At 42.3% G+C, this 26836-nt stretch overlaps 1 protein-coding gene across 2 annotated transcripts in view; it reads right to left on the bottom strand.

The window, feature by feature from the left end:
• tcf7l1b (transcription factor 7 like 1b) overlaps positions 1-16393 on the bottom strand; it is a 31457-nt gene extending 15064 nt beyond the window's left edge. Inside the window, exons 1-3 of one of the 2 annotated variants that reach the window (XM_076104388.1) lie at positions 15422-16393; positions 15219-15291; positions 14994-15121 (exon numbers count right to left, since the gene is read on the bottom strand). In XM_076104388.1, coding sequence (XP_075960503.1) covers positions 14994-15121; positions 15219-15291; positions 15422-15607 — 387 coding nt within the window. In that variant the 5' untranslated portion in view covers positions 15608-16393. The remainder of the gene's footprint in view (positions 1-14993; positions 15122-15218; positions 15292-15421) is intronic. The other variant, XM_076104389.1, reaches the window with a different exon arrangement.
• Positions 16394-26836: the final 10443 nt, after the last annotated feature.

Raw genomic sequence — 26836 nt, 5'->3', positions numbered from 1 at the left:
CTGTTTCAGCATGGGAGCTGGAGGCTCTGGTAAATAAACTCGGACGGACTACTGACAGAAATGTGTAACGAAAGTGAAGTTTAGCTGATCCATTTTCATAGCTCTCTAATTGTCTTCCAGCCCTCCTTGCTGCCTCCAACACTCAGAATAGACATCAGTAGAATGTGCTACTTTTACAGGACCCAGATGCGACAAAGGTGGCAGTGATGCCACCGAAATTTTTCCAAAAAGCAGCACTGGAGCCCTTTGGTTTTTTGAACAGAGAGAATACAACATATGCTCTGGGGCATGTGGCCTGCCAGAGCTGGGTTCTAATTGTTACATTGCTCTCACAGAGCGAAGGAAAACACGGCCAAGAGTCTTTGTCATCTCTGAAGTGTGTGGTGCCATACTGCAGGCCAACATCAGAGCACGGAGAAGAGACAGATGTCTGGACATTTGCTTTCAAACTAAGTCAGACACTCTGCCAAAGAGACAGAAAAAAAAAAAATCCCCAACTTTCCTAGCTACTGTCTGTCGACTTCAGGGCTGCAAAAACTAAAGTCAAAAATAATATTCATGTTGAATTATATTTACAATTCCATAAAATGTGTAAAACTACAAAAATGATGCACAAACATTTCTTGATTCTGGAAAACAGCGGATATGCATATTAACTATTACTATCTAAAACAAATGATTTGTTATTGCATCTAATGCTGAATTGCGTTAACTCAACAAGTCAAGAACAAACACTCCGGCAAAGTCAAACAACGAATAAAAGAGTCAATATGTATAAAGTGGCAGCTCAGACGCTTGTGAAATGGCTTCGCCTAACTTGTGTTGAATAGTGGAGCAGCAGGAATGCCTCGACGGATCGCTCCAGCAGATAATGTCAATCACCTACTGTGTGGAGAACCCCTCCCCATTGTTTTCTTTTACCCCCCAACAGTAAACAAATGGGCCGCACAGCTTGCTGTTTGGCTGAGGTGTTAATTACCGTCCCCTGCCCATATGAACAGCAACTTCAGACAATGGCCCTGTCAGGCCCCCTACACAACAGTCCCTCCCTGGTTTGCTCTGCTTATGTCACCTGCTCCTGCAGGGCCATTGACACCTCAACCTGATCTATGCATGAAACACAATTAAAGCTTCTACAACAAAGACAATGTGATAAGTGGTCCCCGCCTTGTCTCAGAGTTTGCATTAAGGTTCATTGTTTACCAACATTAGAGGCAATTACATTGACAATTCTTAAGCAAACTTCGGCAGTCATTGTGCTAATTAGTGTGTAATTGATGGGGAAACGACAAGCAGCTCAGCTGGTCAGACCCACAATGCACTACTGTGCCGCTCCAAATTTTTCTGAATGGGGACCATGTCCTATTATCCGGTCCACTATGAAGTAAGTAGATTAGTCAGGGAGGAAGTTATTAATTGAATCTTTCTTAAAGGAAGGTACAAAGAAAAAGAAACCAGAAATATGTCTTGGTGAGGGTGTAATTGATGGAGAAATGAAAATAATCATAATTTATCATCCAAACAGACTGCCTGGATTTCTGATCCTGGCCTTATCTTAGTGGAGATGTGTCTAGGAACCAGTAAATGTAAATGTAAAGTCTCTTTACATTATATTAGCCCCGAGAAGTCCGCGGTCCTGCAGTGGAGATAGCATACTGCTAATGGCTACAAGATTTGAAGTGTCCATTAGCCCATAGAGGAATGAAGTTAAGTGACTATGACAGGGGCACTCCCTCAGTTTGCCGGGCCTCTATTGTGACCCGGTTGGTCGTCCTGCACTCTTATTCACAGCCAGTAAAAAAACTGGGTCAAAGGTCAGACATCCAGAGTGCTGTGGTTTCTATGGCAACGTGGCCTATTAAGGCCAGGCTCATTGGCCTCTTAACATGCTCTTGTACACAAAAGAACTATTAGTGCAAAGAGGGAGAGAGGAGAGTGAAGAGGGGAGGCAGCGCGAGGGAGGTCCTAACAACACAACGACAAGGTTTTTCCAAGATTTCCAAGATGGTTACACACTCTGCCTGCAGCTCCAAATACGTCTACGTATATGTAGCGCACGTGGGCTATCAGTAGCCCCTCAATGAGTACAGCGGGCACTAAGAGGAAATCGTATGTGTCGGCAATCTATTACAAAGTCTGACTACGATTCTTGTTCTGCATGTGTACATTTACTGGAAAATATACTAAATCTTTTAAAAAGTCAATGAGCAAGGGTGTCACATGACACACATGCCTCATGCATATTAAGTACAAGGCCAAGCTGGCCAGCACACTGGGTTTATTTGTAAAGTCCTGGGAGTGAATTTACTGCTGTTTCAGTCATAAAACAGCATTAACACTATACAAGGCCAAGATAATCCCCCCTAAAGAGCTCCTTTAATATTCTGTCCCAGTGAGTCGGCTGCGACTTCAGCAGGAGTTTGCATTTTTGCAACTCAAGCAATTATTTGCATCAGGGGTTGGTTTTTTTCTTTTCTTCCGTATGCATGACATGATCCTGAGTTATTGCTTCCTGTATCCACAACTTTAGAGCTCATATGAGTCTTTAAATGAAGCCTCCATTGTTCTTCTTATTCTGTCTCACGGACTTCCAGGTACTTCAAAATCAGACGTAGTTAAAGGAACAGTTCACTCTCACTGAGGTTAAGCGTAGGAATAAGTGAGTAATTCTGCTACAGAGCACAACTGCAGGTCATATAAAACTCACTGTATAATTAGACACACAAGAAAATAATTATGCATCTGGTAAGAGCAAGGCCCTCTCATAAAGACAGAGAGGAGGGTGCGAAGCTATTCAAGTTAATTATGTGCAGTCAGTTATGTGGTTTCCCGTACCTTTGAGATCTGCTTTCAATTGTCACATACTGCTCCACTTAATGTCAGCGTGATCTGATGTCAAGACAGTCTACACCTCAAATGTCAAAGATGCTGTCCTTTTCTGTGTCCTGTGGCATTGTTTGTCCAGTCGCACAGGAACACAACTTTATTATTGTTTGGGGAGTAGCCTCGTTTCATTGAAATTCACAGCCGTAAACGTCTGTATAATTAACTCCAGAACACAAGGTGGTTACCAGAGGCTGGCTGGATGTTTACAGTAAAGCTCGATCAAATGTCTGTGTGTGTGTGTGTGTGTGTGTGTGTGTGTGTGTGTGTGTGTGTGTGTGTAGGTCTACGGCAATGACACACAAGTGAGACCTGAATTTTTCATTTATGACCGAACACAAATTGACTGGAGACAGCATTGGTTACCAATATAATACGGCGTTTCCTGCCAAGGCATTTAGGAGGCAATAATCCAGCATGCACCCCGCACAGGACAAATACCACGGCACAGTAATCACTCCAAACTCTCAGCAAAAACATAAAAAAAAGAATATTTTTCTCTTCTTTTTCTAGAAACTGCAGATAAATATTTACCCCCGCCGAAAGAGTAAATTTGAGTATGTCTGCTAAAAGTGTGCCTCAGAGGTTGTTTGTTTTTCTGACAGGGCACAGTGGGTGATTGTTTCTTTTTTTTAAAACATCCTAAGAGCAGCTGACATTGGCAGAAGAGGCAATGAGGCATCTTGAGGGGGAAAAGTCAGTTTTGAAAGACAGAGGTGGGCATAAGTGGGTTTAGTGGAGAAGGCAAGAGAGAGAAAAAAGGGCCTAAATTAAACACATTTGTTTCTGCTCTCACATACCACAAGTCTTATGAAAACAGAGGGCTGATTGTGTTCACTCTGCAAGTCCACCTCCCCTCCTCCTCTCTCTCTCTCTCTCTTTCTCTCTCTCTTCACCACCACCCAACACTACCACCCAGCTCCACACCCCCAACCCCCTGCCCTGAGCAGCACACCCCACAACCCCCCCCTCTCTCACACACACACACACACACACACACACACAGCTGCCTGCAGATGCGTCCTGTATTTGCTCGCCGAGTGCAGGCGCAAATCTCCAGGCCAGGCAGACTCCGGGCCCTGCCTCATCTCACTTTTTACTACCTGACATCCCTATCACCCCACCGTTAACTCCACTCACTCCACTCTCCGTCTCCTCAACGCCCGCCCTGCCCCCACCCCCCCCCCCCCCTCTATCCAACTCAAACACGCAGACACATTCGCATGCCACAGGTATGCTTCGGCGCTCTGCCCTGTCGTACAGGGACACAGAGACTGACTGTTTGAAACTTAAACCACATCATTTATGTACATTTTTAGAAACAATTATGTGACAAAAAAATACGCATAGCAGAAAGAAAATGTCCACAGTAGTTTCAATTGATTCAAATGTTCTAGAAGCAAAAATAACTATCTTGTCTGCCATTTTTCCATTTCTATCAGACAAACAACAAAAAAATAATAATTTTTGGGACAGAAAATAATCTCATAAAGAAAAGCACACAGTGTGCAACGAAGCACACAATTTACAACCATGATATTCTCCAGGATTAGTTATGTGTATTGTCAGCAGACTGCAGGGAGGTCTGGAATGTCGCCAACACTTTTTTACACTTTAACACATTTGTAAAAGTCATTCCCTGCAATCTACAGACTGTATTTGCACGTGAGTGCTAAATCATGATCTAGTGATAGGTTTGGCTGTAAATTGAATTCACGTTCACATACAGGGATCGTTTTACATGTCTGAAACTTTGTAAAGAATAAATTTTCCAGTAAGAACGTATAGGTTTTCGGGGTTGTAAAAAAGCCCTTGGAGGAGTCGCAAGGCGGGATGAGGTTGGGTCATGAGGTCCCCTACCTCTTTAAGGTTCATCAGGTCCCTTGAAAGCAAAACAATGGAGTAACATTCAGCGGCGACTGAATGTTACTCCATTGTTTCCAGCGAATGTACTTTTTTTTTTTTTTTTGCTCAAAAAAATTGCTGGTCAATATTGAATAAATTACCTTTAATACATTTTGTGAAGAGAGATGCTTTAGAGGAACCAACATTGATTAATATGAGCTGTTCCACTTTTTAAAGTTGAAAAATGTCTTTATAACATTAACCAGACCACTGAGAACTCAAGGCTGGACATGCTATTTAAAACAATATATACAGCTGCTGCTATCTTTCAGTTTCAATACAATCTAATGAGAACGGCAAGGTGATTACGATCAGGGGCTGCTGTAAATATCAAATTTCCAGGGACAGAGTTTAGGAGAGGCCCCTTACAATTACACAGTATTCAGGAATGCAGACCGTGAACCACAGCAACATGGAGCAGAAGACAAAATGCTCACATCCCATTTTGGACATTAAGCTCACACCACATGACAGAAGAGGTTTACGGATGGCGCTTAAAACAAATAGGAAAGTTTATCTTTCACGAAGAGCTGTTTCTCCGAGCCCCAAATATGCGCCACAATGCAACAAACCTCCACTCAATCCAAACTGCACACTTCTGCAAACAATTAGTATTAACCCGAGAACGGTAAGCTGCTCAGGGAAAAAGAGAGAGACTGAGGGAGAGAGAGAAAGAGAGAGAGAGAACGAAGGGGGAGTGACTGGAGAAAGAGAGGGGTGCTTGTGCACAATTACAGCAGGGATTTATGGCCTGAGAAACAATTTATAAATCACAGCGCCTGAGCTAATGTGCTCCAGATTGTTCTCCATGCAGCTGCAATTTTGGTCTGCGTGAAACGGCATAATAAACCTGGCTGGAGGACATGTTTGGGTGGTGGTGGTGGTTGGGGGGGGGGTGAAGTTGAGTTTGCGGGCGGGGGCTGATGAGGGTGAGGTTGTGTTTTTGGAGGTGTTTGGAACAAAGAAACAGAACTTTTTTGGTGTGAGATTCTGCTGAGGTGCCATTCTTGATTGTTAAATTCGACAGAAAAAGACAGAATAAAGGTCTGTTTGCTGAAACAAACATATATTCTCAAATCATGCAAGCAATACCAAACAATGAATTAGTTCCATGGTTATAGTGGAATTACACAGTAGCCGGACAGTAAATGCACTATTCCAAAACTGTAACTGAATAATTACACAAGTTTCCACTGAGTAACAACTTAAGTTTTGAGCAGTAAACCAAAGACATTTTTATGACCTCATTGTGAAACGATGAACTAGAACCTTATAATTACACTCTTGACACAAGTGAAATTAAATTTTAGGTTATAAATAAGAAAAGACAAATGTTGCAAACTGATCCCTTCATTGTAGCTGCAGGCTGGTGTGGAAGAAGGGATCGGATGTGCTGTGGGGAAGCCTGGGCTTTTGTGGCCACTCAGCCAACTGGCCCTGAACCTTGACCTCTAACCCTTCACCCTGGGGGGCAAACAAAGCTCTGAGTGACATCTGAAACTAGACACTCTGTGGGGAGAGAGTGTCTGGACAGGACTCAAATAACCCCATTAACTCCGCAGAAAAGATTTATGGCTTTTTATTCTGCCTCTGCAAATCTCGACGCTGACGAGTCGCGCATACCCGTCAAAAACTAATCAAGCAATTAAGAGGTGTGCACAGAGTTTCGTCCTGTTTACTTGCCAATATATCCATCTTGAACGAAGATAAGCAAAAGACGTTCCATAATTGACGACTCGGAGCAGAGTTGTGATTAGTGGCGATACACACATGTGCCAGCAGTTAGTCTGTATCCAAATAAATTGTATCTAATACGAACAACATGAAGCTAATCTTCAGGCGGTTTTAAGAGAGTCACTGATGCAGATTCACCAGCACCTCTGATGGATTCTACACAAAGGTTTACGTAAACAGCTCTGCCATGAGTATACTGTAAACAAAAACAGAGAGAAAAGTTGATGGTATATGTGCTGCGGTGAATGCGAGCCTCCGTCGCCAGAATGCTGAAAGCCACTGTAGTATTTAAATCAGGCAAGGAGGGAGGAAGACTGGGCCAAGCATTCTGTAGCTCAGCTGTGAGGCTCTAAGCCGTTGCCCTAGGGTCTTTGTCCTGCCTTTCAGGGCAAGTCTGAGGTAGTCAAAGACCCTATTCATGACCGGCGCTCCCCCTGCCAACACACCCATACAGCCCCAGTCAAGTCAGCCGAGAGCTATAGAGCCTTCCCATTTCACACGAGAATCAGACCTGCCCCTAAAGCCTGCTTCAGGGATTTCCAATAGCCAGCCCCTCCAACCCATGTACAAATCAAACAAAAGGGCTCCTTGGCCTACTCCATGTCATATAGGGCTGATTAGATCTTTTTTTTTCTTATGTTGCTACTCTAAATTTGAAGCAAATAAGTCAGTCACATGTGTAGGGATTTGGTATTTCGCCATGTAAATGGATGAGGGATTATGTCAGCAGAGGCTGTGGAGCTGCCATCCAACCCTCCTACGTCCGTCGTTATCATCCAAGACAAGATTCCTCTCATGCTAATACACATTTTACAGAAAGAGAGGCAAACCTGAGTATGTCAAATGATTAAATCTCCAAACAAATGAAGCTAATCACGATGATCATCTGAGGCAGGCACAAGGGGAATCCCTTTATCACAACAGAGTGTCCTATGTCTGAGGACAAGGCCTGCAACAGCCATTACTCAGAAATAATCACCATTACATTACCTCATAATTTTAAATGGAGCAGATAAGGTCAGAAAAGGGTGATATTGTGTGGCCCGGGGCCAATGTTAGAATTTTTTTTTTTCTGCTGCTTGTTTATACTAACAGGATCCACAAGTCTGGTTCCAGATAAGGAGACTACACATTTTAGATGACTTGTGTCTTTGCTCGGCTTTAATCGAATTTGTCGCTCCACAGAACATTGTGACTTCTTAACAAGTACAATTGGTTTATGAGGATAACTGGGGAAAGCAAGGGGCACCCAAAGGTTACGTTCTTATCAATATTAGGATGAGCAGGGTGTTCTCTCGGGACAATATGTGTATGATATTACACAAACAATTATAGACATTTATCCCACAAATAATTTCATCTAATCTAAAAAGATTTAAAAGAATAATAAAAAAACAAAAAACAGACTCATGACTTCATCAAATAAGTCACAGCAACATTATTTGACAAACAAACAAAACTATAGTGATGTAAATGACCATTTTGTAGAATATGAAATTAAAATCTATACTTTGTGTGTGATATTATGCAAACCACCAAGAGAATACACTGAAACAACAATAGCTAAAATGATGGTGTTAAAAAGTATTTCCTTGTATTTCAGACAAAGTTAGTGATAGTAGCCGCATACCGTCTTACATAAATGTATTAAAACATGGAAAATTCCCAGTGGCTCCGTTTAAGATTTATATCGTCAAACATACGATCCATCACATTCTCTACTTGTGTTTTTAGAGCCAGAGCTAAATTCAGATTACAGATGGCTCTCAGTCTCATCGGTTACATCATCAGTTACAGCTGTAAGTTTACAGCATATGTAGGTTTTAATCTCCATTTGTTTTCACAGTAAAAGATAGATTAATGACACAACGTAGAAGGTGTAATAATCTACACGCATTCAAGCCAACCCAAAACAACTATAAACTGGTCGGGGTCTGTGTGCTGTAGGTCGCAGGCTTACGCAGGTGCAATGTGTTGACGTGACGTGCATCCGTCACGGGACGTGAGCCGCACCCGCAGTCCGAACTTGCTCCACCATTACAGGGACAGACTCAGTAGGAAGCAGCCAAACTGATTTACAACTTCAACCAGAAGAACAGCTGCTCTGCTCGCCTTCAACTAACCTCATCCTGGACTGATATCCATCCACTTCTTAATTTAGTATGATACTACGCGGATACTCTGTGACATGGCCTTTAACAGACCCCGGTGCACGGAGAGCACATTTGTACGTGAACCGAAGAGAACCGAGGAGTAGTACTGCTGCAACACGTGCAGGATCTGATAGCCTCCTGCTGTTTGCTGATTGGTCTGTGACTGTGAGGGAATGGCAAAGCATTGTGGTCTACGGTGGAGAAACTGCACTCTGTGGGAGACAGAATCCCTCAGATAAGTGAGTGCCTCAAGGTCTGGAAGTCGGCCCACCTCGGGATAACAGGCAAAGGAATAGCAGGACCCGTATCTGCCCCAGTTTAAGCTCCCACCACCACATCTCATCAACAATCTCTCCTCCTGCCTGCTCTCTCTCCCCCTCCCTCTCTCTCTCTCTCCCTCTCTCTCCTGCTGCCTGCAGTGCTTAAACTGAAAACAGCTGCTTGGAATACCAGACTGATGAAACCCTGTTTAGAGCTTTTTCTTTTTCTTCCCGCTGTACAATCACGTTTTATTAGCATGGAGTGAAGCATTTAAGGTACAATTACACAGGGAAAACATTTCTTTATGTGAGCTAAACAGTAGTGGTTATGGCTATGAGAGGACTACATACACTTATATGGGACAGTCCAACAGCACAGTGAACTGGCTCCCCCCCCCACACCCGTCTATCAGTTAGATACAAGCATGGCTGCAAGTAAGGACTGTTCACAGAATCAGTTAATCTGAAGGGTCTATTTAAACATTGCCTTCTAGGGCTGGAACGACGAGTCAATTATTTTGATAAATTGATCGACAGAAAATTTTGGATTATCAATTAATTGTTGCAGTCATTTTTTAAGCACATTTTAAGGAAGTTGTTGTTGTTTTCTTTGACAATATACAGAATACGAGTGGCTTTGGGGCTTTTGGTGAGACAAAACAAGCAATGTGAATACGTCACTTTTGGCTCTGGGAAACTAAAATGAGCATTTTCCACTATTTTACAGCCCAAATGATTAAACAATTAATCAATAGAACAATCTCATTGTGAAAAGAATCACTGGTTGCAGCCATAATGTCTTCAAATCACTATAGTCTGACTAGCAGACCATAAAGCAAAATATATTCAAATTGCGTGATATGCTGACATGACACAAAAAAAAGAGAAGAAGCTGCAGTGAGCTCATATTTGGAGAGACAGGATTTTACTGGATTAATCAGTTAGACAATCATTCCATGAACAGAAATAGTTTCACCACAAATTGTTTTAGGACTGTGGTCACCTGGGAGTGAGTCTGACTACTCTCCAGATAAATCCAGGGGCCTCCCATCCCCCCCCTGCACCGGGGCTCCATGTTAAGACCCAAGAACAGACATGACTAAGCTGGTATTCACATGACACATGAAATGTGTCTCCAACTCCCACACCTCCATCTCCTAGAGCTTCAATTTGTGGCAAAAACTTTTACTTTTTTGGGGATAATGAGCAGCTGTGGAGGACTGGAGATAGCATGCTTTGTATTTCCATTGCTTCAACCTCAACTCCTCAATCTTCTGTTTCAAAGCCAAAAGGAAAAGCAGAGCTTTTGGGGGGTTGAACTCAGGTGTGTTAGAGATGTTCACCTTTGGCCAAACGTCTCACAACTCAAACACTCTCAACACAAGTTTGCCTAAATTTTCACAGGGGAAAGCAATGTACCAAACTGCACAGTAGCTCTGGCCAGACATAGCGAAACGAGAAAAACACATTAATTGATAAAAACACATTTGCACACATATTCATCTTGACACATCAAAGGGATTCATTGATGTCACTGAACATGGGGAGTCTGTGGCTGGAGAGGGGAGATGTTGGTTATCCTTTTCTCAAAGGGTGCTGAGATGCTCCTGATGGGCCCCGCGCTCGAGAAGCCAGAGAGCGCTATAAACAGAATTTCTAATGTCAGGCGGGCGGGTGGATGGGTTTAGGTAGTGAACTAGCAGAGTATGGGGTAGTGGGAGGAATTGACGCCAGCTCATGCTTTCCACAGAGACCAAAGAGGGAAGGATACAGACCAGGACTGACACCATTTCACACAGTTCTATACTTGTGATGTTAGGAAGACAACATGAGCACCCGAGGTCTAAAAAACGAAATGTATGTTCCTGTAGGTTCTCTGTGAATCTACTGAAGCTACTATTATGACATCTTCTGATTACACGGTGAGTGATTTGTACATATTCACTCACTGTGAATATCTATAAAACGTATTTTACACAGGTTTTATTTGCTCACACAATTGTTGAAATATGCAACAACTGTGATCAATTCAAATGCTTTTATTTTAAAATGTAGAGCCAACAAACTCAAACTAAATCATGATTAATGTAATATTTCATTTTTTTATTTCCTCAAGCCTGAGTTCATTACCAAAATGAATCACTCCAGGCAAGAGCTCTCAGGCAGCGATGCCATTTCTGTGTTTGCCCTCGACCTCTTTGTAATTGTACAGTGCCACTACATTGATGTAGATGTGTTTGCCTTTGAAGGAAAAATCTTTTAAAAACTATAAACCTAGTCAAAAAATGTTCGCTCTGTTGACACAGCGCTCGGTTGACACAGCGCTCGGTTGAAAAAATATTTGTGCGCTAACATTCAGGAACACAACACTGAGGGTTGTCAGAATGTGAGCCCTGCACACTGTTCCCTCTGTTGCAAAGTATCCACAGAGCCTCACCTGAACCCCCCCCCCCCCCCCCTCAACCCCAACACTCACAGACTTTACACACACAAGCATGCAGCAGGGATGCTCGTGTGCACATTCACACACGCACGCAGCAAGGTGAGCGAAACGCCAAGCGAGCCAACTGATGAAAAGACACCTCCACACAAACAGCGTTTGCTTATGCAGGGAGAGGCCCTTTTATTCAGAGGGACAATGTCTGTGTTGACTTTTTCTTTGTCTGAACATTTTTAAGCACCAAAAGCAGGAGAAAAGAACGGGAAAAAAAAACAAGAAGTCAGAGAGGCATGCAATCGCAGCCACAGACATGTTCAGACTCATACAAGCTCGCCATTCATATCTCGAAACAATTTTATTTTCAACAATCATGCTCCGGAGTTGGAGTGTCCCACTGCGTATTTGATGAAGATATATTTGAGCGGCTAACCTCGCTCTCGCGTACGTGCCACCTCTCACACACAAGAGGCATTTCACTCTTTGGTGACGATGATGATGTACTAGCAGAGTTATCTAAAAGTGCTGATGAAGCTGACGAGAGGTGGCGTCAAGCGGAGTGTGTGCTCACCAATTAAACCTGGCACTAGTCTGTCACTACGGGAACAATGCGGCGATAATCACATCAATGAATCGACAAACAATAAACTGGATTTGTCGGGCTGGCTGGGTGGGGAACAAAACTCTCTCCGGCCGATGCACACCGCAGCGGGCAGTAGTCTGGTGGAACATCTCTGCAAACATAAAACCTCCTCCTCAGCTCTCAGTGGATTACAGCAGAATGTCAGCTCTGAGCAGGCTTTAAATCAGTTATGCTTGGCCCTCAGGGGAACTGAGCCCATGTAGGCCTGTCTCTCATTGCTCATGATAGGGTTGCCACATCCAAATTTAAAAGTTGGGCCCCAAACCCTTCATCATGTTGCGCATTAGAGAGCGAATCACTCCACGACGACTCTTGAGCAACATCTCGTATATATTATTGAGCAGCGTGTTCTTTTAAACGCTGGTATGTGCGGAATATATGCATTACACTTGCTTGAGATTACTTTATTATCACACAAAAAAAAAAAAGAGAAAAAGATGCCGGAAGGGGCAGTTGTAAAAAGATACACCCAGGAAACAGAATAACTCACACACATGCACACACATTGTTCTATCCTTGATTACAAAAAATACTTACACTTAATACTTAATACTACACTACGCTACGCTCAAAGTTAAGAAACTGGAACCCAGAAATGAAAGCAGAGGGTTCTACCGGCCTGGCATTACATGATCTGTTTGAGAGCCATAACTTAAATGTGTCTCGCGCAGCTGAAGTACAACCACACACCACACCACACTTAGAAAACAAATATTTCAGTCCCAACTGGGCTTTCAAGAAACACACCACAGTAAACTCTGATTGTTTTGTGAGAAGTTACAACACAATTAAGGTTAACCTGCGGGCACATCTCAATCTCACAAGCCAATCAGTGTATTCTTCAGAATGTTGATGATGCATGATAAAGGCTTAAACTAAGTTGTTGGCCATGCCGTGGGTGTGGGCCACTAGGAAATATCATCCGACTGTATCGAACTAAATCCACAGGTGTAAACAAACCGAACCCTCAGAATGCGACCCTAAAATGGGGCTAAATCGAACCGCCCATCAATCACATTCACTGCGTTCACACTAAGCCACGAGCAACATGGAGGACCTTAAGACGCCTGCTAAGTATGCCAGCCATTGTCTGCCTGCATGTTTTCTGCCACGCTGATGATTGACACAGTCAGCTCACTCTGTCCCATTGACCTCATTCTTTTCTTTTTCTAATATGGGGGATTATACCTCTGAATTTCAAATCCTCCTCAATTATTTGCTACTTTGCCTTAAGTAACAAGAACAACGGTTTTTAGTTTTCGACTTTGCTTTGCTCGACATAAACACACGGATTGAGAGGCTTTCGTACCAGAGACACAAGACACAACAAAGCAGAGACTATATAATAGGCTGCTAAAATGCGCTCAATTACTTAAGACTGTTAGGTTTGCTCCTTGAATTTAACAAACACATCTACTAAAGTTTCCTGCTAAAACTCCTTAAGAAAAAAGCACAAAACATTGTGAAGCATTCCTGCATGTTTATCTCTTATATTATTCCTACGAAACTCTGGTGGCCAAAAGCAACAAGATAGACGATCTACACGCTGGTATGTATCACCTTGTCTGAGCAGAGCAGCCTTTTAGTTAATGAGCCCCGATGGAGACCTCCAATGAAGCCATCAAGACTGCTCAGAATAACAATGGTCAACTAACGCCTTTCTAATTGAATGGAAGGTAGAGGGAGGCGAGGGGAGTGGGCCTGGAACAGTGAAAAGGAGACAGAGAAGAAATAAAAGGGGGGGGGGGGGGGGGGGTCTTTTCAGTCAGATGCCTGCCAGGCTTTAACGAAAGTACTTGTTTTTTGGGGGGGATGTGACATGGATTGGGGGATGGACGAGCTCAGAGGAACACAGCTCTCCAACAGGGATTATTTCAAGGAAGTTTGCATAGTTAAATTGTATTTCGTAGGTTACAATTCCACATATTGTGGTTTAAATTGCATAAAATGTTGCATGTTTTTGGGGGATTTGTATTTGTTGTCACTACCGATAACACGTTCTTTGACCCTAGTTTGTTTTATCATTACCGTTCTTATGTGAATTCATCGTTCGTGTTTGCAGCATTGTTAACTAGTATTGAATTATTTGAAGGTCTCTGTGCTTTTTTTAACCTGCTGTAAAGGCTTATGTTAAATATGTGATAAATAGGGTTTATACTGGAGAAACCAATGCAGCAATAACCGCAGTACGGGTTAAAAGCCCTTTCCGGGCTTCGTGGACAACTGATGTGATGCAACAAGTAAATGAATGTGAACTCTTCATAAACAACTGCCAAACTCATCTAGACTTTTAAAAATAAAGTCTCTGGACAGCTGTCATGGACACTGCAGTGAAATGCCTCCCATGTGTGTCAAAGCGAGGTATTACATTGTTGTTATGGGGATATTACTCCAGGAACAGATTCTTTTTTTTTTTTTTTTTTTTCTGCAGAGAATGTGTGCAAACGGAGTTGCCAGCCCGTACACTGAGAAAAAGCCTTCTTTAAAAAAACACAAGCACAAAAGGAAAAGCAAACAAGGGACGAACCTAAAAATATCTTGTAATTATAAAAACACATTTTAGAAGAATATTAGCCTCTACCCTGCAAAATGTAAGAGAAAGCACATAAGATAGCTTAAGGCAAGTTCACTACTGTGTATATAATCAAGATGCAGCATGAGTGTTGCAGCGTACTTTCGACAAGGAGTTGCCATAAATCATTCAAAAACAGAAAAATAATGACGAATGAGTCTGAACTTTGGGCCGAACGAAAAGTTGTCAGATGCAAGTCATGTTGAGGAGTGGTTGGCATGGAAAAAATGTATTTCCCCCAAAAGAAGAACAAAGAAGTAGTTAGTACTCCTTGTGAGGCCACTTGGAGGGAATATGGCGGTCTGGAAGTGCACAAGGAACTTTTACGCACGGGCAAAGTTTTTGCAGAGTGCGATTGAAACGAGAAAAGGAGAGCGAAGAGCAACAAATCTACCCGGACACTTACTGTTCTTGCACTCGGAGACAGTGAGCCGTTTGATAGGTAAGGATTGGTGAGGTCTGGGATCATGAGAAACGGGTAGCCAGGATAGTGAGGACTCTTAAAAAAGCCACCATCTTGCTGTCTCCTCAACGCTGCAGGGAGAAAGAAAAGTCAGGGTTGATAAAGGCACAAATGCGACATATGTGCCAGCTATATCCCATACAGTACTGCGGGTGTTTAGTGTTTTACCTTCGTTGAAGTAGTCTCTTGCTTTCTCATAACTTTCTAAGTCGGGTCTGGTTTGGGGGCGCCTCTCTGCTTGCTGACAAGGGGAGAAATACACACACACACACGGAGGGGAAGAAACTATTGAAAACTTGGAACAGCATTAAATCGTATTTTTCTTCGCGCTGAGCAGCGTGGAGACGGTTTTATATTCGCAGTGTCCTTACCTCTGAGTCGGATGAGCTGCTGTTGTTTTCTGACTCGTTCACTAAGGAGGACTTCACATCATCCAAATCCCTGTCCGCTGACACATTTTCGGATATCTTCTCCTCTTGCTCGCCTTCGTCTTTAAAAGATATCATCTCATCATTGGCCCCCAAATCATCCCCACCACCTCCGTTCAACTGTGGCATTTTTGCAGAATAGATAGTATCGAGGAGAGGGCGAAAACAACGGCAATAACTATTGACTTTTTGTTTAAAAAAAAAAAAAAAGATCAGCGTATAGTCCAAACGTGTCACTGGAGTAGTAAACTAACTACAATAAATTGTTCATGTTTCAAAAAACCCTTATCATCCTCTGAACGTGCTCCCGCGGTCCATGACGAGCCTTGCGATAATAATCCACAGTTAAAGTTACGACAGAGTTGCAAAATATTGATGGATATTTGGCGTCGGCGGCCGGATGCGCAGAAACTTGGCAAAGTTTGGTCTCCGTCGCAGCTTGTGGACAACTTGTGGCCCCTGTGTGTCTGTCCTTGTTGTGCTGCTGAGGAATGGGACTCTCTCTCCTCCTCCTACAGAGCCCGGATACCACATAAACTACCGTCCAGGCGACCGAGAGGGTTACTCAAGAGCAGGAAACACGTCCGATTTCATCTCCTAATATCCATGTGTGAGAAAACAATGGTTCGCGTTTAAAAAAAAAGAGAAGAAAAACACGAGACGGTCAGGCTGCAGTTTCCTTCACTTCTCACTCGCTTCTTTTCCTCGCAAAGAACCAGCGATCGCTGTTTTTTTTTTTTTTTTTTTTATTTTTCTAACAATGTTTTATAAAACAGCAATGTAACCGGATGTAAAATGATCTGAAAATGTTCAACTGGACGTGGTCGCCCTTTCCCTCCACATTGCTGCCGGGGAATGCGCCCTGAAAAACTACTTGGTTGTTGAAGTGGAAGAAAAGCGCAGCCCGTCCGTAGGGGGAGGAGCTAGCAGTGAAAACCGACACTTCATTCACCAGCATGTAGATCAGCTATTCGTTCTTCCACTCAAGCCACCAGCACACAGCCAGCACACCACGCACTGGAACGAGGGAGGGTTTGTACAAGGAGAAATACAGTAAGCAAATAGATTACAGACAGAGGTGCTATTCATTATGAAGATGATGGTGATGATTATTATTAGTACTGTTCATGTCATATATATATATATAGATATAAAAAAGGAGAGAAACGCCAATGTTGCCTGCGTTTGAGATGGAACACAATTTATTTCCCTTGTTTAAATAAACTTGAGCAGCAGTCTATCCTGCACTGTAACCAGCTGATATCTCCACTATTGTCAGGGCAAGAGACCACACTGCCTCCATCTGTGTGAAAATAACACACGGATTTAGTGAGAAAGTCATAATTACACACTGCCATGTAAATTGCACGGCTGCGTGTCCTGAGACACTACGCTGGGAAAGACAAAGCTCAATAACACCTGGGATAAGCAGTGGCCCATTATGGCACAACTGTACACATGACAGTGAGGCAACAAGCCTCTGAACATCCAGGCCTCGTATGACAGGACAAGCCTCACTTTTCTCTCTCTCTCTCCGTCTTTCTCTCTGGCTGATGTACATGGCCCCATTGTTGTTTTGAGGAGCAGGATTGGAGGCCCGGTTTTACAAGCGTCTTGGAAGAAGGAAGAAGGGAGGTTACAACTTTTTTCTTAGTTCCTGCACAGTAACCTGCACATGAATTTTAATCTTGACTTGGAGATGTGTTTTTAAATTAATAGAAAAAGAATTCTTTCCGCACAAAGCATCCAAAGTTTTTAAAGTTTGGTGTAACACATAAGTTAGCTGCTACTCTTGTTTCCCTGAAGCTCTTTTAGAACATTTTCTATATCTCCACCTGTCTCACTCCAAGTCCAATGGACCTCAGACTTCTCTCTACTTCTGATGCCATTCGACAGGCTTCCCCCGTTTGAGAAAAGAAGTCATTGATGTTGTCGACTGCGTGTCAGCAAGCTGAGGGTTGACTGACAATTCAGCAGTGTCTCCACGGGCCTCATTAGATCCACACTCCTCCTGGGTGTTAGTGTGTGTGTGCGCGTGTCAGTGTGTGTATTTGTATTCAGTTAAAAAGCAACACATAGCATACTGCACCTTCTATGAATTGCATTGTGGTTATGGATAGTGGGTTTATCATACACAGAGATACAAATGTTTGCACTTGCATGCACACACACAGGTGAAAAATTGCCCTCGGGGCTACACATCATTGTTGTTCTGTGATACAGTATGCAGAGAATGCATTCTCCAAATGAGGCACAGACATGTTGTTCGTTCACATTCGTGATGCAATCCTTTAATATAGTTTCCTTTATATTTTTTCTTAGCGTATAACATGCCAGAGATGTAATGGACTGTGCGTGTCCCGGCATGTATAATTACAACCATGCAGTGCTCATGCACCATAGCCGTATGAATGATTAATAAAGAAATCAAATATTAAAACAAGTCAACACAAAAAAATAATAATGACATGCATAAGCAGTTGCTGAACAGGAATATCTCCTAAATACTGACACTTCTCACACAGGCACAAGTTTCAGCAGTGTGCTATTAAGCACCATTGGCATGCAGTAAGTAGACTGTTGTTCACAGTAAGCTGTAACAGCACAGTGAGACATAACAGTTCTGTGATAAATGTGAAAAAATAAATAAATCAAGTGTATCCGAAATGTTTTAATCCAAAGTGAGAAAGCCACCAATTCAAAAATAAAAGGATGCCTATTGTTACAAAATGGCTGCAGGCGTGAAAATAAAGCACAGTTATTGTTTGCTTTTAGCTTTGCTTCGAAGAAACTTAATTGTTACACATATATATTTACTGAATGATAATTCCAGGTGTTTTTAATGTGCTTGGTGTTGGTACGAAGCCCCATCACTTGCTTTAATTTATTCATCAAAGCAGCTGCAGCCTTTGCTCTTTAGAAAATCGGACAATCGAATATTTGATGAGAATTAATTTCTTCATATAATACGTGAATTTTTTTCCCCCTTTAGATTTACACATGTATCGCACTCTTTCCTCTACGTTTTGCTTTTTTGGAGTGGGATTGGTTTTAACTGGAAGTTGATGAGGGGTCAGGAGAGATGCGAACAGCCACAATCTTAGCCTGGGGGCAGATCGACTGGTGGCCAGAAAATGTATTCAGAGGGTGCTGTCCCTGCATCTGCCTTACTTTGAAGTTGCTCTCTCAACTCTGGCTTGTCGTACGTGACAGTGTGTTAATTTCCCCCCCGAAAAAGCAGAGATGGAGCACTCGTGTGTGTCGGTACCCGTGTATGTGTTTCCACGTGTGGTGTGTGTGTGTTCCTGTCGGAGTGTGCCCGGGTTGTATGTGTTTGTGTGCCGTTATGTGTTTGTGTGTGTGTGTTTGAAAGAGTGGAAGAGGGAGGAGAGAGGGAGAGATGCTGTGTGCCAATCCATACTCGCTTTGGAGAATTCAAGGTCATTCTTTCATGTTTTGCCAACCATCGGTCAATCAGTTTCCAATCAAAGTGGTGCTTAATTCAGCAGTAATTCCCATCTCCTCATCACGTTTTCGCCTCACTGTTCCAGAGGCATTAAAGCATTTCCCTTGTCTTCTCTCTGATCTTGCTGCAGTGTGTCCAACATGTCTTACCAGGGCCAAACCCGCCCTGTCAAGCTCTCTAATAATACTAAAGTGTGAGGAGGACATGTCAGATCACACAATGTGCTACTGCTGCTTCCATCTATCTCACTTCAGGAGATTTAGGTCTCACTTGATTGTCTTTGAAGCGTACCCAAATCATGTTCTTTCTTTAATCCGATGTGTCCTCCACAATGTCTCCATTCATTTTTTTTGTACAGCTTGAATTTCTGGAAATAAAGCAACTATTATAATAGATGTGGCCTCATACTGTTGTATATATGGTGCTGCCATTGTTATAAGATGCTTCATATACAGTATGTAAAACATATTGTTTTCTAGTGTTTTTATATTTAAAAAAAGACAGATTTAAGGGTTTCAAATCATTCAATCTGCCACTGATGTTGAATTATCCATTAGATCCATACATTTTTTAAACATCCTTAAATTCCCCTCATATGACCCCATTTTATAGACATAAAGTGCGTACCATCCTTCTTTCAGACAACACAGAAGGCTCAACAGATTTAAAAGGACGAAAACGAAACATTTGACTTTTCAGCCAAAGGGCAGGATCCACTGCAGATGGATTTACACAACTCTTTTGCATCACCACTATGCCATATTAGCTCACCTCTTCAGTCATCACACTAAGTCTGGATGGGAGTGCCTCATGCAATCATGGATCGCAAAAAAATAACCTCATATCCGTTTTAATCCACAGAAAGGTCTCCTTTCCAGGCTGGTATGGGCGTATATGGCATTTAAGACTGTGTAAGGATATGATTAGATGACAGTTTTTACTGCCTTGAGGGTGTAACTGAAACACTAAACTGTGCAGAGAAGAAGAAAAAATAAAAGACTTTGTTGCAAACTTTGCTTGCCCTTTTCCTTCTTTCTTGTGTTATGTTGCATTTGTAGTATCCTTTTCCTGAAAGGTTCAGGAAGTGTTTGGTTGCACAAAAAAACACTCCAAGACGGCTTTATGATGAAATGGATGTTGACTGTGTTTTTTTCTATTTGATCAAATCTAAATTGTGACATTATTTAATTCAGAGAGATACAGATTGAATTAACACATATATGACCAGTGCTTGAACCGCTTCGACTCGTAAATACAATAAATGAATGAATTAATGAATGCTGCCTTAGCAAAAGCTAATCAATGACGCTCTTCCATATAGTTTCCATAAAGGGTGCAACATTATGAGACCCAAAAGACATCAAACATGTCCGAGTCCTCCAGCTCCGATTTACATGGTTGCTAGGAAGTGCTCGCTTACGCCTCTTGACTGAAATACATGTTCATGTTTTTCTGTATTGCAGAGGATGCTTTTAAGGAGCATTATTTCTGAGAACTTCAAAGCCTGCCAAAAGCACTCTCCTTTTGGAGTGTGCAGCAGCTTGAAAATGTACTTATATTTTCCAAATGGACAGGAAGAGGCCCTCACTGGTATTGAGGTGATGCTAATGCATTGTGGTGCTAGTTTTTCAGCGTAACTCGTTTTACAGCACAAAAATACGGTCCGTAATAAAGTACTGTCAATCTTTTATAGGGTTTATTTCATATTAACTTTAATTTCCCATCATTTAAAATTCAAGAGGACAAATATACTCTTTATTTAGCTGTGTCTATATGGAAATGTGTCTTTTATGGCTTGAGGGAAAAAGCAAGCACAGTCCACAATGCCAACAGGTCCTTGTGGACGCTATTTACTGTGCACAGCTCTGTGGCTACATCATTGTCCACAAAGCCTGAGTCAGACTCTATCCACATGCTGCATCCAGACTTTCTGCTATCGCCTGGTTTTATTGATCCAGTTAACATCGCTCACAAGGTCACAGTCTTCGACTGTCTGTGTTTTCTCAGCTGAGGATGCATTGCAGCGCTCCTCGGAGGATTGGAGATTCTTTCCTGCGATATAAAACCCTGCCCAAGTGAGAGGCTGTTGACTTTATTTAATATGTCCGCCAGATTTTTTTTTTTTTATGAGCTCAACGCAAATGAAATGGTTTGCATTATGCGTGAACCATACGTTCCGCAGAGGCATGCACGGCTGCAGACAGCTGGAAGTAACTTGAGCCCCTCGGTCACTTATCAGCCCTGGTATCCCTGCCATTTCCCATAGCCATCTTCAAGCCAGAAGAATCCAGCCATTGTTTTCATCTCTGTGGGCCCTGTGTTAACTCAGCAGTGCCTCGCTGATTGTTGCAGAGATATTAAAGAAAATGGTAGATTTGTCTTTGTCCATATAACCCTGTCTTGTGACATCCAAGCTCTATGTGCGTCTGTGCAAGTATGTGTGCTGAGGGGGTTCTACTCGATGCAGTTCTAGAGAGCAGCTGCACCTGCCCTGTATGTCAACAACAGGGTCTGGAGCAGACACTCAAGAAGAGAGGTGGCTTTCACACCACTGGCTTCACTGGAGCTGCTTACTTTCCAAAGACAACAATGACCACGCTGCTCTGCTGCGCCACAGAGCTTTTAGGCTCTATAGGCTTGGCGCCTAGTCTGTGTGGCCTCGAGATTATCTCCCGACTGAGTCCTCTACATACAAGCTTATTGGACTTCCTCATGTCCCCTTGTTTTTCGTGGCTCTAAAGTTTCCAGGATGCTTTTTGACTGTCTGTTTTACACATAGAGACAGGATCCCCCGTGGGGGTTGTTAGGAGGTTACAGGGGGCTAGTAAAGAGGTCAGGGAGAAACTGTCAGTCTATTTCCTTTCTCTGGCCTTGGGAAACATGCACCACAAGTCTTCTGCATATTTTTAGCGTCCTTGCTGGTTTTTGTCTTTGTGTATCCACAGGAGAAGATAAAGTTATTCCCAGTCCGTGAGGACTTTTGTTTTTCACATGGATTACTTATTATTAGTGTTGTCTTTTACCCTCTCTATAGAATGGCCATGGCCAGCACACAGTCAGAAGGGTCTGGAAACCATCAACTTTATGTGTTGGTGTGTAAATCTCTCTTCCGTAGAATTTCTATAATCCTTTGCTGGAGGTTGCCTCATAGTTGAATGTCTACAGCTGGTAGTGTGTGCACAATCACAGGAGGCGGGGTTGCTGTGGAGAAAAAGAAAGCATGTGTGTGTATATTGTATTTCTCGTTCCTAGTCTATACATTTTAACATGAATTTTCAGGTGGGATGAGAAGAGTGATATATGCCATTTCCAACAAAACAGTTGTTTATATCTGTGTTGATTTGGTTTCAAATATCAGTCACGTTGAATAATTGAATAAACACATGTTAAATTGGAATAACATGTGCGCTTGTTTCTAAGCCGTCTTTGGAAAGTACATATTTATCTCCCTGATACTTGGAATGCTGTAAAAGATAGGTGCCACATTTAGCTGTTAGTAAATTGATGTGCTGGTAGTGTACTTTTTGCAGGGAGTCATGTTGATCGGACGCATCCCGTCCCGAATTGAAAATTGTCGCGATTGCAGAAGGGAAAAAAATCCAAGAGAAATGGCATAATTAAGCAAAGTGCAGCTCCCTCTCTTCTTTGCTCCAAGGTTAAGGCAGGTTTTGAGCGATTCAGCTGAGAGAGGGAGCTCTCATAAACCCGCTGGGCAGTCATGCTCATTTACATTCAGACATTATTTTCAGAGAATCACCTGAACTGTACCATAGCCCGGGTAATGTTACTCACAGACATGTTTTACCTGCTGCACCACATTTTTTTCCTGTGTTATCTCTAGATGCATCATCACCGCTCGCTCTCTTCGCTGCAGCTCATTCCTTCTCGGGGGAATGACTACATGCTCTTGTGTGGGTGTTAAAATAGCTGCTGTATGTCTGTTAAATAACTGTTGCAGAGTTTCCATCATCTTTAAAACCATTTAGGTCAATATCATTCTGTGTTCTTGCATTGTTCCTCATTTTCTTCGCTATTATATAGTAAGTGCTGTGAGGACAGTGTGTCTTCTGAAATAGACGGCGGTGAGAAGAATTTAGCTCTGAGATAAAGTGCTATTGTAAAAAAAACTCCTCCAAGTGAAGAAAACCACCTTGAAGATATTACATGTAAACAGAGAGCTTGTTGAACCACATAAAGATTATCTTAACCAGACTGTCGTTCTTGCTTTCTAATTCCACAATACAATTATCACTCTGTGAATTGGAAGGTATACATGCCAACAAAAATAAGTCATTTCTGTTTTGCTTTGGCCCTCCTCTCTATAATGCTTGACTCTGCAGCTGCACCGCCTTGTGGAAAACAAACAGTGCAGTGCAGCTGGGCTCCTCAAGACAGCAAAAGGGGAATTTTAATCCCATTTTTTTTTTTCCTTTGGCACCAGTCAGATTTATTTGGTCATAAAGAAAGGAAAAGCACCCCACCATCTGAGAAGGATTGGGAAGTGAGAAGACAAAATATGCCAGGACCCCAGTTGCAGACTAAGACACTCAACGGGCCAGGAAATGATCCCCAATAGGTCAAAGTGCTCAAAGCGCAGAGGAGTCAAATTAAATCAGATAGTGACATATTACTGGGATACCTGGACAGATCGCATCAGCCAGTCATACTTACAAGGACCACTAAGACTAAATATGTTACAGTGCAAACTATATCGCCAGTAACAGTTTAATCACCATGAGGCCCATAAGCAGTAGGCTACAGCTAAAGGCTAACCTGCACGTGTATCTCATCCATTCCCTGCAGCGCCATCTGAAAACAAACTATCCCGAGAGCCTCAAACCATTTCCAGCTGTCACGTCCCCGCTCCAGTATAACTCCTAACCTGATATGACAGGGCAAGATGAGGGTCAGGCCTCGAGGAAGATTCATAACATGTAACTCAAGCTATGAGCATTATGTTCATGATTGCCTGTGGTTGAAAAATGAAGATGGCCAAGTGCTGCACCTATTGTCACTCATGTTACCTTTATTAACTTCTCATCTTACATCGGATACTACAAGTCTTCATACATACAATAACAAGGCTAAAAACAATGGAAAAACACAATAATGCAATGGTTGAATATAACAAGTACTGTACATTTACTCAATTTCAGTTTTTTTCAGTTATTTTCGACTGCTTTTAAAGGGAAGTCTTGCCCTTTTTACACCATGACATTATTTGACAGTTGTAGTTACAAGTCACTTCGCTAAATAATTTGTTAATAATATGCGATCATGCATATAGAGGTAATTTACCTATGGATGTGTGAATCAATAGAGATGTCAGGCTATCTGTCATCTGATTGCACTATACATCAAATGTGAGGTTTGGGGACGGATAAAGAAAGGACCACAGCCTTCTTGTTGCTGTCGAGGTGCTGTGGATAAAAATCCATTTGTATTAGGCTGATATAATGAAATGCAAGAAGTATCTGGAATATTGTTCAAAGCTCCAGTTAGCTCAGCTCCATAAAAAAGATAGATGTGTCCCCGTGATTGTCCTGAGAATAGCAAGTCTACCCATTCCTCCGGTACCGAATCAAAGGACAGGCTGCAAACCCTGAAGCGCTTCGGTTCAAGCGCAATAAAAAATATTAAACCATTGCTCAAAAGCCTTAAAAATATAACTTCAAAAGGAAATATTGCTTGGCTGCTGTTTCACACAATAGCTCAAACTGATACACACCTCAGAGTGTGCTGTCAGTTTGTAAAGAGAGGTGCAAGAAGTTTCCATTATAGCAGCATGGTGTGTCTGCTTAAGTATTATAAATGTCTGCTGTTATGAGGCGACATATTTAATCGGCCTGCAAAAACAGCATTTATGTGGCTGTTTATGTGCTAGTCTGTTTAAAATGTCACTGCAATCACAAGCATGTATCTGCTCAATAGTTTCAGCCAGTGTTTTAGCTCTGTCTGTGGTTAAAGAATAACATTTATGTGGTAAGAACGGTACAATACAACCACTCCTTTCTTGGCTGTTTTGTTTTTTCTTTAATGATATGCCTTACCCGTCTGTTAGTTGCTTAGATTGAATTTCCCATTTTTGTATGGGAAAGCTTGTGGACTACGTCTGCCATTAAAGATTTGTAAAGAACGCACGCAAGGAACAGAGCCCTACACATGAAAAAACGTACCAGAGGCAATCAGGATGTTCAATATGAAGTAATCAGTCAAAGCCTTGTCCTGATTTCATTTCCTGAAACTCTTGATAATGACTGAGATTTTGAATGAAAGACGGTGTGACAAGAGAGGGAAAAAATAAGCAATTTTAATGTTTTGTTTTTAAGGGGTGCATGTGTGGAGGAGGGGGGTTAGCTCTTTATCATGCCTCACTAACCAACCTCCACTTTTGGGCCTTTAGGAGCATCCTGTGACCCTCCGACCTCCTGGACAATAGAGGCCAGGACGTTTCCCAGTGAGCAACGATGGAGCCAACAACAGGAACATGAGGGGTGCTCCTGGGAAACAAACTGTTTATTGTGCAGCAGGATGGACAGCCCCCAATGTCCCAGTCACTTACGGTCACATACAGTCACGGACACTAACCACACACCTCTACACGGTAAAATCTCCAGCGACAGGTGGCTGCTTCAATACCTATGAATCATGTAGCAAAAGTTAGAGAGATGTGTGTGTGTGAGTGTGTGTGTGTGTGTGTGTGTGTGTGTGTGTGTGTGTGTGTGTGTGTGTGTGTGCTTGGCTGTAACAAAAGTACAAAGATAACAAGAATATTTCACATGCTGTGACTACCTAATACTTCTTTTATTATGTTTTTTATGAGTCTACTCGCTTTGTCCCAGGACATTGTTTCAACTGTTGCTTTCCCTTCATTTCTGCACGGGCTCAGGCTGCAGATGATAAGTTTATATTTAGTCAGACTTTCTATTTGATAACAGTACCAAGCCATTTGTTGGTGCTGCCACTGCCTGTCTGTTTCAGAGGAAATCCCTCCTTTGTCTCTCAAGGAAGCTCAGCAAACTGGAAAAACCTGAATTTTGCATCACAACTCAAACAGCCGGAACACATTTAATTACCGAGAGTCACCGCTAAACGTATTAGTCAACACTCCAGACTAGTTATTACCTAGGCTCTGGAGACCACTCATTGCAAGAGCAGCACAGTAAAACAGTTTCCAGAGCTGTCAATCACCGTGCCAGAACTGTGGTGCAACACAGAGACACAGGGGGCTCTGGGGATTTATCTTTAAGTGCTTAACCCCGAAGGATTACTGGTTCTTTATGACTATATGTGTGGTTTGTGTCTGTGCTCCATGATGCTCATCTGATAAGGGTGGATCAGAGGTGACGGACACAGGGGACTGGATCAGATCTCATTCTTTCTGCTCTCTCCATAGAGACATTAAACACTGATAATCAGAGAAGAATTTAAAAAAAAAAAAAAAACATAAATTATTTTGGAGATGATGACTCCATAATTCATCAACAGGGTGTTTATTTGAGTTTTTTCATCACGTTTTTTTCTTTTACTTTAGTACATTCCAAAGGAAAACTGTCCACGTTCAACTCACTACATCTCTGCAATGGCTGAATTTACTTTACCAATTAAGATATGACATGCAAAACATATGATAAACTTTAAATCTGATGCATTGCTATAGTTTAAACTAAAATGCCTTTTGAAAGGGACCTTTCTTCAAACGTTGTATGTTTGTATGTTCAAAAAGGGCCCAAAGAAACTTATTCAGTAAACAAGTCATAACTCAGCCTGTCACTTTTAACAGGTTTGGTCTCTGAAAACACTAATGAAGTATTATTTTTGTGCTTTAGACATCCCGTAACCAGCTATGCAATTAGACCAATAAAACCTGCAGAGTACTCCACAGCCACAGT

This window comes from Anarhichas minor, unplaced genomic scaffold, assembly GCF_050575085.1.
Source record: "Anarhichas minor isolate MPS153535 unplaced genomic scaffold, ASM5057508v1 ptg000030l, whole genome shotgun sequence".
NCBI lineage: Eukaryota > Metazoa > Chordata > Actinopteri > Perciformes > Anarhichadidae > Anarhichas > Anarhichas minor.
This window is presented reverse-complemented; position numbering and strand designations above follow the sequence as displayed.